The 12,283-nt window shown below is 30.6% G+C and overlaps 1 protein-coding gene across 1 annotated transcript in view; it reads right to left on the bottom strand.

The window, feature by feature from the left end:
- The window catches only part of SYCP2 (synaptonemal complex protein 2), a 98,317-nt gene that overhangs the window by 42,827 nt on the left and 43,207 nt on the right, over nt 1–12,283 (bottom strand). The window contains exons 19-23 of the mRNA XM_051976673.1: nt 11,744–12,234; nt 9,543–9,670; nt 4,775–4,811; nt 1,516–1,589; nt 1,361–1,418 (exon numbers count right to left, since the gene is read on the bottom strand). Of these exons, the coding sequence (XP_051832633.1) occupies nt 1,361–1,418; nt 1,516–1,589; nt 4,775–4,811; nt 9,543–9,670; nt 11,744–12,234 (788 nt within the window). The remainder of the gene's footprint in view (nt 1–1,360; nt 1,419–1,515; nt 1,590–4,774; nt 4,812–9,542; nt 9,671–11,743; nt 12,235–12,283) is intronic.

The following is a 12,283-nucleotide window of genomic DNA, read 5'->3' on the forward strand; positions in this document are numbered from 1 at the left end:
AAATACAGAATTTAGGATCACCAATAATCTCTTCCAATGTAGACCTTTATCAAAAATGTCAGATAAGTATATAGAAAAACATCTTAGTGATGCAGAAAATGTTTTGTTATGTGATAGTTTTGCTATAAGAAATAATTATATTGATTACATGGTTACTATATAAGCTTATTATAGCTTACTCTATAATACATATACTATACACTATATCCTAAAGCCTAGTCCTCTTTTATGAGATTCTGGTCTATATCTCAAGTAAACAGCAAGAAAACATCCCCTGTATATCCTAATTAAATCTCAAATTCAATGTATGAAAAACTGACTTTCTTATTTTTCTCCCTAAGCCTGCAATGCACTCTTTGACTCGACTACTCTGGACCAGCAACACTACTTTATTGTTATGTTGGACCCTCTCCTCTCTCTCCCATGTCATATCCAATCTGTTACCAAGTCCTATTTCAAGCCTGCAATATTTCTTGCATTCACCCATTCTCTATTCCTCATATTATAATACTTAGTATAGGTTCTAACTGACAACTGCCTTCAAATAAATCTTTTCATATCCATCCCTTTCATTCCTTCATATTATATGCACATAGATTATTTTTTTCTCATATACAAATCTTGTCCTGTTATTCTTTAGTGGCTTATAAAATAGCTCCATTTGAGACCCTCTACAATCTGATTCCACTATAATATTCCAAGTTTATCTCCAACTTTTCTATATTAGGGACAGCTACATAATTCCATGGAGAGAGTGCTAGGCCTCCAGTCAGGAAGACTTGAGTTCAAATCTGAACTTAGACACTCACCAGGTATGTGACCTTTGGGAAAGTTACTTAATTTGTTTGCCTTAATCCGCTGGAGAAAGCAATTACAAACCATCCCAGTATCTTTGTCACAAAAACCCCAGGGACAGTACGGTCATAAAGAGTCAGAAATAACTGCACAATAACAAATGTACTGTACATTCCAACCAAACTAAACTATCATCTGTACATTTGCTCAAACTTTTTTCCAGTGCTTAGAATGTCCTATATTTCTTTCCTCAACTTTTCCATTAATAGCCATCTTTTAAAGATCAAGCCAAACACCATTTGCTATAGGAGCATTCCACAACCCCTTCCCAGTTAATAAAGCACTTTGCCCTCTACATATCACAGAGTATTTTATTTTAAACATTAATATGCATCTTTGTGTCTTATGTGTTACTTATATCCTATTTATACATGATTGAATTATAAACATCTATTATAAGAGTTGGGACTATGTCTTAGACAAACTTTAAATGTCCATAATATATTTTTGTTAATGTGGACTGAATTGAAGAAAAAAAATGTTGATCAAAATAAATGAATCTTACACCAAGTTTTATAGTAGGATCATCAGCTCCATTCAACTGAAAATTATAAACATCGTTCCTGTTGATATAAGAAAAAAAAGGAGCTGATGTTGAAAACACTTTCAATATAATTGTTCTAAACCAAAATAGAAAATGTTTAGGAGAATATTACTTACAAAGCACATTCAGAAGTCATTTTAACAGAAGTAGTCCTCTTCAATTGTCTAGAGTTTTTATTCAGGACTTTTTCCTACATATAAAAAACGAGCATTTTAAAAAATTACAAGATAATAATGTTGATTACAAGATTACTGCCTGCTGCCTACTCAAACTGGGACCTCCCCTTTCAGATCCAGCCCCACATTTCAAGTAACCTACAGGCAATCTTCACTGGATGTCCCAACTGTATCTCAAATTTAATATATCCAAAAAGTTTAGCTATTTATTTCCTCTTAAATTGACTGTGCTTTCCAACTTCACTATTCTGGTCAGTGATACACAGTCTTAAAGATATGTTATACTCTTCTTCCTTCCTTGCTGTCGGTCACACTAAATCAACAAGGATTTATTAAGTATAAACTATACTTACTATGCACTAGACAATAAACCAAGTTCTGAGAATATAAAGGGGGAAAAAAGCCCCTGACCTCAAGGAATTCATATTTTAACATGAGAAACAATAATCAAACAACTATGTACAAACAAGATTAGAAAAGTGTGCTAAGTGAAATGAGCAGAACCAGGAGATCATTATACACTTCGACAACGATATTGTATGAGGACATACTTTGATGGAAGTGGATTTCTTTGACAAAGAGACCTAACTGAGTTTCAATTGATAAATGACGGACAAAAACAGCTACAACCAAAGAAAGATCACTGGGAAACGAATGTGAACTATCTGCATTTTTGTTTTTCTTCCCGGGTTATTTATACCTTCTGAATCCAATTTTCCCTATGCAACAAGAGAACTGTTCGGTTCTGCAAACATATATTGTATCTAGGATATACTGCAACATATCCAACATATAAAGGACTGCTTGCCATCTAGGGGAGGGGGTGGAGGGAGGGAGGGGAAAAAATTGGAACAGAAACGAGTGCAAAGGATAATGTTGTAAAAAAAAAAAAAAATACCCTGGCATAGATTCTGTCAACATAAAGTAATTATTAAATAAAAATTTAAAAAAAGAAAAAAAAAGATTAGAAAAGTGGTGTAATCTTAAAGAGACTGAAAAAGGATTTTTATAGATGACAAATTTTGAACTAAATCTTTAAAGAAACCAAGGAAGCCATGAGGTAGTAATGAGAAGAGAGAGCACTGTGGGTGGCTGAGGATAGCCAGTGAAATTTTGCGGAGTTTGAGGATGGAGTATTATCTTTTGTGAGGAACAGTGAGGAAGCTGGTTATCACTGGATCAGAAAGTAAATGGAGCAAAATATAAGAAGACTAAAAAAGTAGGAAGGACTAGGTTTTAAAATTCAGATAATTTTACATTTGATCCTAGAGTAAATAAGTTTTATTTTATTTGAATGCTGGGGAGGATAGGAGAGTGGAGAAGGATATGTTCAACTCTGTACTCCAGGTAGATTATTTGGGTGGTTGAATAGAGCAAAGAATGGTGTAGGGAAGAGACTTGAGGCAAGACCAACCAAAAAACTTCTTCAATAGTTCAAGCCTGAAATGACGAGAACCTGCACCACTGTCAGAAAAAAGAAAGGAGTGTATATAAAAGATATGAAGTAGAAATACTAGAATTTAGCAACAGATTAGAAATGTGGGGTGAGAGTGAGTTAAAGATGATACCAAAGTGGGTAAGCCTTTATGGTTGGAAGGATGGTGGTATATAATAATCAGGAAGTTTGGAAGGAAAGTTATGGGAAGAAATAGAATGAGTTAAGTTTTGAACATGTTGAGTTTGAGATGTCTAAAGGACAATTTACATTTGAAGATGCATGTCTGGAGGTCAGAAGAGAAGTTAGGGCTGGATAAATACCTAGAGAAAAGATTATAATAGTATATCTGGTCAAACATTGCTTGTTCAAATGAACTTACACATATATTTTATCCCTTGTACTTCTACTTACATAAGAAATAAAATTTAAATATAAATATAGTTTAAATAGTTGAATTTCAATAAAATATGCTTTAAGTTGCTATTTGATAGTTTATTTGAATGCTTACACTTCTGTACTAATTATACTGAACTAATTAAAAATAATTTTTAAAAATAGAGCATAAAATGTATGAAAATATTTCAAATTTACTTATCTTTACTTTTCATTGTATATTGATAAATATACTTTTAACTGACATGTTAACTAATTATATCTTTCTTTCTATAGCCTTTTATATAAAGTCAACAAGGTACTTTCTTAAAAAATTTTTTTCAAACAAATTTATTTTATTTTCAGCTCCAGATTCTCTCCTCTACCTATTAAAAAAGAAAGAAAGAAAACTTAAAATGTACTTTCATGTTATTTAACTTAATCCTTCCAACAATTATGCAAGATTGGGAACCAGTAACATCAATCACGTTTTCTAGATTAGGAACATGGACTCTGAAAAAGTAAAACATCTGACTAAAAAAACAGCATAAACTCAAACAACCTTCCATTACAGTAGTTTTTTTATATAATTCCAAAAGAGTAAGATAAGTCTACTTTGTCAGTAACTCTATGAATATCAAAATTTTAAAATAAAAAGGAAAATAGTGAGATAAACTAATCCTACTAAGATATAGTTATAAAAATATGAAGAAATATTCATTCACTGAAGTAAATTATAACAGGTTCATAATTAGAAATATACTTACCAAGATTTAAAATAAAGCCTAGTTAAGTAGAAGTATTAAGTAAAAATGAAATATGTGAGATTTGTAGTTCTTTTAAGAAATGATTACTTTATTGAATTAGTGAAATGAATATAAATTATACACCCATATTTGTAAATAGATGTGTGTTTACATTGCCTTTTATGTGAAAACTTTCACTGGCTGTTCTTTATGGAATGTAGCATTATAATCAATGAATACTTCTTTTGAAATACAGGATTGATTATATTTATATTCCTTTATCCAATATGATTTTACTTCTTTTTAGGTAGAGAGAAAAATTATGCACTTTTTGATTTTATAATACTTAAAAGGCATAATGATTGGTACCCTCTATTTGCAGGTAGAATATGTTGTATTTATATATTTGAAACAAAAATTTTTCTCTTGCATGTGCAATTCATAAATTTTAGATTGGAAAATAAATTAATCTTAAGCACATAATCTCATCAACTACAGTTATTACTTTATATATATGTTGGCCTATAATAACTTTTAAAAAAAAGAATGCTTGAATCAATTATTAATGTGTTTGATTATTTTTCTAATAAAACTATAATTATTTTAAAATGGTCTATCAGTTCTATAACCAAATTAGACTTACCTTTCTGATAAGTAGACCAGGTTTATTTGAATTCTTCCTATTAAAAAAAAAAGTTTTGTCAAATTGAAAAAACATTTGAAAACCAGTAGAATAAGAAAAAAACATTTCTTAAAGAAGGTGAGGTATGGCTGACTAAATCTGTGTATCTGTGAAATTACAACAAAATTATAATATACTTTGAATCTTACATTTGGATGATAAATTGACTATTAGTACTTCCATTGAGTCATCATCTAGTGATAAACTACATTTTCCAATAATTTCAGTTGCATAGTGAATTGATCTCTACTAAGACAGATAGATTCTTCTGTTACTGAAACAAACATGATGCATGAGGATACCACGAGGTCAAGTGACTTGCCCCTTATTCTTCCTGAATTAAAGGTAGAACTCTAAATATCATTTCACAAACTTCTCTAAAACAAAACCTGAAATGAGAGATTATACCATTTAATTCAATTTAAAAATCACTTATTAGGTTGTCTTCAGTCATTTTTCAGTCTGACTTTGTGACCCCTCTTGGTATTTTCTTGGCAAGGACACTGCAATAGTTTGAAATTTCCTTCTTTAGTTTATTTTACAAATGATGAAGCTGAGACAAATAGGGTTAAATGACTTAGCCACCGTGACACAGCTAATAAGTGGATTGATTTGAACTCAAAATCAGTCTTCCTGATTCTAGGCCCAGCACTCTACCCAGTGCTCTAGTTAGCTCTCTAGGGGCTCTATTAGGTATTACCTATGCTAGGTACTAAGAAGAAAGAACAAAGACCTTAAAGGGCATATATTATACTGGAACTTAGATTTACTGTACATAGATAAGTACACTTTAAATGTTTACATGAATATAATAGATGTGATGTAATGATAAATGCATTATTGTTCGGTTAAATGTATGGTAACTAAAGAAAAAAAAATCAAGAAAAGCTAGCAACAGAATAAGAAGGTTGATACAAAGAAAATAACTACCGCACATGGATTTCAAAAAAGGAAGGCACAATATGTTACATATGAAAATTTGGTGAATTTATACTAATTAAATGTTTCATATTCCTACTGAAAAGGGCACTTCTGAACTAACAAATTTAATCCCATAAAGTTGTCTCAGCTCCCCTCAAATTAGTCAGACCTAACAACCATAATTTGGATTTTTCCTATAGGGATGAAAGATACTGTCAAATACAAATGAGAAGGATCATAAAATATTAGGCAAAAAATTCTCATATTGAACTAAGCTGGTTCATGTGACATAAATAGACTTGCTTTTTTGTACTGTCATGATCACACAAAGTTTTTCCAGAAAGGATTCAGGATTATTTTCATACCACAATAGTGTATCAGTATAAGAAAAACTCACCATAAACAAAAAGCTTTGGGGATGCAGACTAAATCAGTCAATCATTTTACCAAGAAGAAATGTGGGGAATTAAAGATATGTCATTAACACTGAGAAAATATCTCAATTTTCAGCAGGGGCTACCACACTTTTTGTTCTTATCTCATTTTACCAGATTGAAGTGGATTTTGTAAACTACAGATCAGTGATCTTGATATAGTTTCTGTTAGAATCTAGAATATTCTATTTAAAAAGTAGTTTGTAATTATTTATAAAACTGAAGAGAATTACAGTGAAAATAGAGGGAACAAAGATAGGAATTAGGAAGGAACAAAAACTCTAGACTCTCAAAGAAAACAATGAAAAAGTAAGAATGAATGGGGAAATCAGTATTTTCAAAGCTCAAATTACATTGTAAAGCAATAAGCATTTAAACTACTTGTCATTGATTTTAAAAATAAAAAAGGTTAAAAGAGTATACTAAATAAGAATAAAAAATTATTGGATTCAGTAACCTAAGAGTTAAAAAAAAAAAAAAACCTGTACATAAATTTCCTAGGAAAGAACTCTCTATTTCAGAGTTCAGAGTCCAATGATAGCCTGGTAGATATTTAATAACTAGTCCTCCAGCAAAAAAAAGAAAGTGCTTTTTAAAAACGTTAAAACAATCTACATTTTAACTTTTTTTCCCCATCAATTTCTTAACTCTAGACAATCAACAAAACAATAAATCAAGTCCTGTTTTTAATAGTTGGCAATTTTTGAGGTATAAATGCTCACAATAAAAATTAAACAATCAGGTCTTGTCAAGCAGGACAAGCTGGCTTTAGCATGCCCTTTGAAACAACACTTTATATTATATAATTTCAAAAAATATGTGACTTGATTATTTAAGGTCACAACACAAAAATACAACTAAAAGAACCAGATCATATCTTTTATAGCTTTGGTTAAAGGGATAATTTTTTACCAAACAAAGAATAAATACATTTATAAAAGAAAAAAATAATTTCAAATACAAGAAATGGAAAAGTTTTTGCATGTACAAAATTAATGCAATTAGAAAAAAAGAAGATACTAACTGGGGAAAATATCTTTGCAGCAAATATCTTTGATAAAAGTCTCACATGACAAAATCTAGTAAGAGATCAATAAGCATTTATGCAGTTATTCAGGTAATGCACTAAATACTAGAAAAGCAAAGGAAAATGAAGTCCCTGATCTTATAGAGTTTACAATTTTAATATGGATGACAAGAAATAAGCATGTAACACACACACACACACACCATGTATATATTTAATGAAAAGTAATATCAAAGGTAAAGGCAAGTAACTATAGAGGAAATTGGATAAGACTTTCCACAGAAAGTGGGATTTAAGCTGAGTCTTAAGGAAAGCTAGAGAAACCAAGAAGTAGATATGAAGAAGAGCATTGCAGACTTGGGGACAACTAGTCCAAAGTATTAAGTTGAAAGATGAAGTAATTTCCCCTAGAAAAAGAGGGGACTAAATTACTAGCTGTGGAGATCAGAAAAGTCTTCCCATAAAATGTGGCATACAGGAAACCAACATAAATACACAGGACATAAAGGAATTTCTCAGTGCCTAAGATATCAAAGGATATAAACAGTTCTCAAAAGAATTGCTATTAACACCATAAAAAAGACTGTTACAACTCACTAATTAATAAGTGTAATAGAGTAGAGGACTGATGGAAGAGGCTCAGGAATCTGTTTACACAAAGGTATTATGAAATAAAACTAGGAGAACCCTGCTGCTCCCCAATGTGGAAAATAGTTATTTTATAGTTAGTTCTAATCCCCACATGATGGGGAGAGAGGGAGAGAGAGACAGAGAAAAGAAGGGAGGAAGGGAAAGAGAGGAAGGGAGGGTGGAGGAAGAAGAAGAGAAAGAGAAAGGGAAAGATGGGGAGAGGAAGGTAATTTGAAAAAGGAAGTCACTAGCAGCTGGGGGGACTAGGAAATACCATTATAAAGTCTTCTTTGAGAGAAATATTAAGAGGCAAAAGTAAGGTGGCAGAGAATCCCAAGAATGGGAGACTGCCAGAGATAGGAGATGGAGTGTCATGTTCAAGAAACTAAGGAACTACAAGTGGGCCAGTACAGTTGCATCATTTACATGGAGAATGAAATGTACTGAAAACTAGAAAAAGAAAAGGTGAGGATATGAAGATTTTAAATGCCACAAAGGGAAGTTTACATACTTGATACTAGAGGTAAAAGAGAGCCACTGGAACCCATTAAGATGTTGGAGACAATATGCTTAGATTTATGCTTTATTTCTTTTTAAATTTTACTTTTTTCAATTAACAAAGATATCTTTTCTCTAAGATGCAGGTTTTAGAAAAATTACTTTGACAATAGGACATATGACTGGAATGGGGAAAGACTTGAAGGGGAATGGTTAAAAGGCTTTTCAAGGTTTAGAAGGCTAGACAAAAGGTGATGAAAGCCTTCATTAGGATTGTAGATAGCTGAGTAGAGTAAAGGAAATGCTAAAAATATTGTGAAGATAGAAATTAAATGATTTTTCAATAGAATGAATATTGGGAGAATAAGGATTTGAGAATGATAGTTTGTAGACCTACATGCCTAGAAAAATGGTACTACCCTAGAAAATATTAATGGAATTTGGAAGAAGAATGAGTTTAGCAGGAAGTATAAAGAGTTATTTTATACATGTTGAATTTGAGATGGCTAGAGGACATCTAGTTTGAGATTTCTAGGAAACAGCAGTAAATACATGATTATTTCAGGAGAGAGATGAGGGACACATAAAGAATTGTCATTAACATGAAGAGAGAGAACTCATTTCATAGGCACTACCATCAATTAAAAAAATGGAGCAAAAGGGAGGAAAAATGAGAAAGATTTTATTGGTCACTTAGAATTAGTGGGTATGATAAGGATAAAAAAAATAAGCAAAAAAAACTAATGGAAATTATTTCTGTTTTCAATTCTCTGAAGGCTATTCGGGTGGGAAAAAAAAGAGTAGATAATTTTTATTTGGCCCATGAAGGAAGAACTAAGAATAAAGGATACAAGTTAAAAAGGCAGATTTTTTGGCTTGATATCAAGCACATTTTTAATAATTAGTATTGCTCAGAAGTAGAATGGGCCAACTTAAAAAGTAATAAGTAGTTTGGATGATTACTTATGCTGGGAATTATATAAAAGGGATTTATAATTAAAGTATGGAAAGAACAAGATAAAACCCAAAGTTCCTATCTGTTCTGGGATTCTATAATTTCTTCCTTCTACATATTTTTCAAAATAGGCAACTAATCTTAGGAAGTTTTTTTTTCTAATTTGTAGAACATTCTAGATAAATAAAAATATTCTTAAAATAACTACTCTTAAAAGTATATTTAAACAAATTATTTCAAATGAAAAATTTATCAACAACATACCTTTCATTCAAAGATTCTCTAAATTTTCTTGAAAAATTTAAATCATCCTTTTGGTTGTATCTCTTATTAATTTGGTTGATCAATGATTCTGCTGCATCAGTAAAATGTTTTCCTTTTGTCTTTTCTTTCTGAAATAGTTCATAAAGTGATTTAAAAGTCTATTACTTAATAAAAATACATATTAAATTAAAACAAATAAAAAAAATCAAAAAGAGAAGATATATTCAGTCATATTTATATTAAAATTTATACTAAAACTATATTTGGGTTATTGTGTATTCAAACAAATGAGGAAGTAATAGTTACAAAAAGTTACCAAAAATTCAATCATTTTGACCCACTGATTCAAAGTGGTTAAAGACAAAAAAGTTCCTATTATAATAACACATAGCAGTACTTGTGGTAGCATGCAAGCAAGTACATGTATATGCACAAGTATGCACACACATACATGCACAGGAAACTGGAGGTAAAGCAAGTACCATTGATTGGGGAATGGTTAACCAAATCATTGAATTTTTATTGTATTGAATGTTATAGTACCATAAGAAATGAGGAATTAAAAAACAAACAAAAAACGAGAAAACCTGACACATAAATATGATGAAATATTGTACCACAAAATGGGCATATATGTGGAATTCAAAGAAACATGAGACGACATTAAATTGATGTATAAAATACACAGAATCTGAGACAGCTAGGTGGTGTAGTGGAGCACCAGCCCTGAAGTCAGGAGGTCTTGAGTTCAAATCTGATCTCAGAAACTTAACACTCCAGCTGTGTGACCCTGGGCAAGTAGTCACTTAACCTCAATTACCTCAGCAAAATAAATAATTACACATAATCAGAAAATAATATCTCTAATAAATATATTATGAATGAAACAAAACTGAATAGTCTGTAATTGTAATGATGATTATTGGTCCCAGAGACAAATGTGAAAAATTCATTTCACTCCTTTTTCCTGGCAGAATGGGGGGGGCTATGGATAGAGAATTTCATATATGCAGTAATGTTTTTTAAGTTAGTTTTGTTTAATCATTTGATATTTGTCATTTACTATAAAAAAGCGCAATGAATGGTTTGAAAAGGACATATTCAGAAATGATTATGTCAAAAAGTTATTAATAAATTTTTAAAGAAGTTGGATATTTCCACTAATATCCAAAAGTAGTATAATTTGGTTAATGGAGGTTAAAAGTTAACTTTTTATAAAATGTAATATGCATCACATATATATGTATAAATTTCTTAAGAGATTTAAATAATTTTAATTTAAAAATTTTAATGAATTTCAAACCAGAATCAGAATGAAATGTCAAAATAAATTTTAGGATACCTCATACCAGAACCACTAAATCTGATAATTGATTTTTCTGCCTCTAGTCTGTCCTGCAGCAATCCATAGTGCAGACTGTATCAGATAAAAAGTTCTAAAATACTCCTTAAAAAGATCATATCATTCCCTTATAATTTAGTCTGTATTTAAAGAGTTGTAGTATTTTAGCTGTATGTACCTATTTACTTTTATTATTATTGCTCAAAATATTTAATGCACCTGCACAAGAAAAAAATTTAGCTACTTACTTAATATTAAGACAACTCACTACAATATGATCCCAATTTATCTTTTCAACTTTATCTTCTATTATTATCCATAGACCCCTAATATTCTCCTAAACAAGATTTTTATTTTTCTGGAAGGAAAGAATGGTCCAAAGGTAAGGTAAATAAATGTTGCAGTAAGACTGTTTCCTCCCCACTTTACCATAAATCTTACTTCCATACTTGAGTCTAGCTCATTATTTTATTCAAAACAATTTGGGGGCATTTAATATACAATATTTAAGTGTTTAGTTATGGAATTTTAAAAAATAGTCTCTGCAATTTTAAGAAATAAATTCATGCACAATAACTGCAATGCATATATGAATATAATTAAGTACCAAAAGAAAGTTACAGAATATTTTAGGAGTTCAGAAGGGGAAGTCATTATTTCTAGTAAGGTCTATTGGGAAAATTTATGAAAGGAAATGGAAGTTCAGGAGGTTGGTCTTACGGGGTTGAAATTAACTGATTTTAGAAAAATACCCACATTTAACAAAAATTAAAAATTTGAATTAACTGAATCAGGATATTTTGAAACTATTATAACGAATACATAGTAATATAAAAATCAGAATACTTTGAAAGCTCACCTTTCTATTTGTTTCTAGGTCACAAGATCTACTTTCAGATGTCATTCCTTTCATAGGTCTTCTATTGCTTTTGGCATTCATTCCAGAAGAAATGGTTTTATCACAACAATCATTATTTAGTTCTTTTGCCAGAACCAATTTCTTGGTGTATATTAAAGACTTTTCAATAGTCCTATTTAAAAGAACTGATTTAAAGGTTTCAGATTCAATATGCCAGTCATTTTCCTTGTTTTCGTCAATATTTTTCTGATCTAAACTGATAGAATTTAGTGGTTGTCTTCTGTTTGTTTCACAAGTTTCCACTTCTGTTTTCTTCTTTTTGCTATATTCTACATCTCCTTTTCTTTTCCGATTTAAATCTAAAATCTGATTTAGATTTTCTGATTTAGAAAATCTTTTCTGATTTTCTGATACCGTATTTTTTTCTAGTGCAATATTTTCAGATATTGATGAAGGAGAGGACTTGTCAGTGACTCTTTCACTAAAAAAGTCTAATAGGGAAGGGAAAGAAAAAAAACTAAATATATTGTTATTCTATTT

The sequence above is a fragment of the Antechinus flavipes genome, chromosome 2 (assembly GCF_016432865.1).
Source record: "Antechinus flavipes isolate AdamAnt ecotype Samford, QLD, Australia chromosome 2, AdamAnt_v2, whole genome shotgun sequence".
In the NCBI taxonomy this organism is placed as follows: domain Eukaryota; kingdom Metazoa; phylum Chordata; class Mammalia; order Dasyuromorphia; family Dasyuridae; genus Antechinus; species Antechinus flavipes.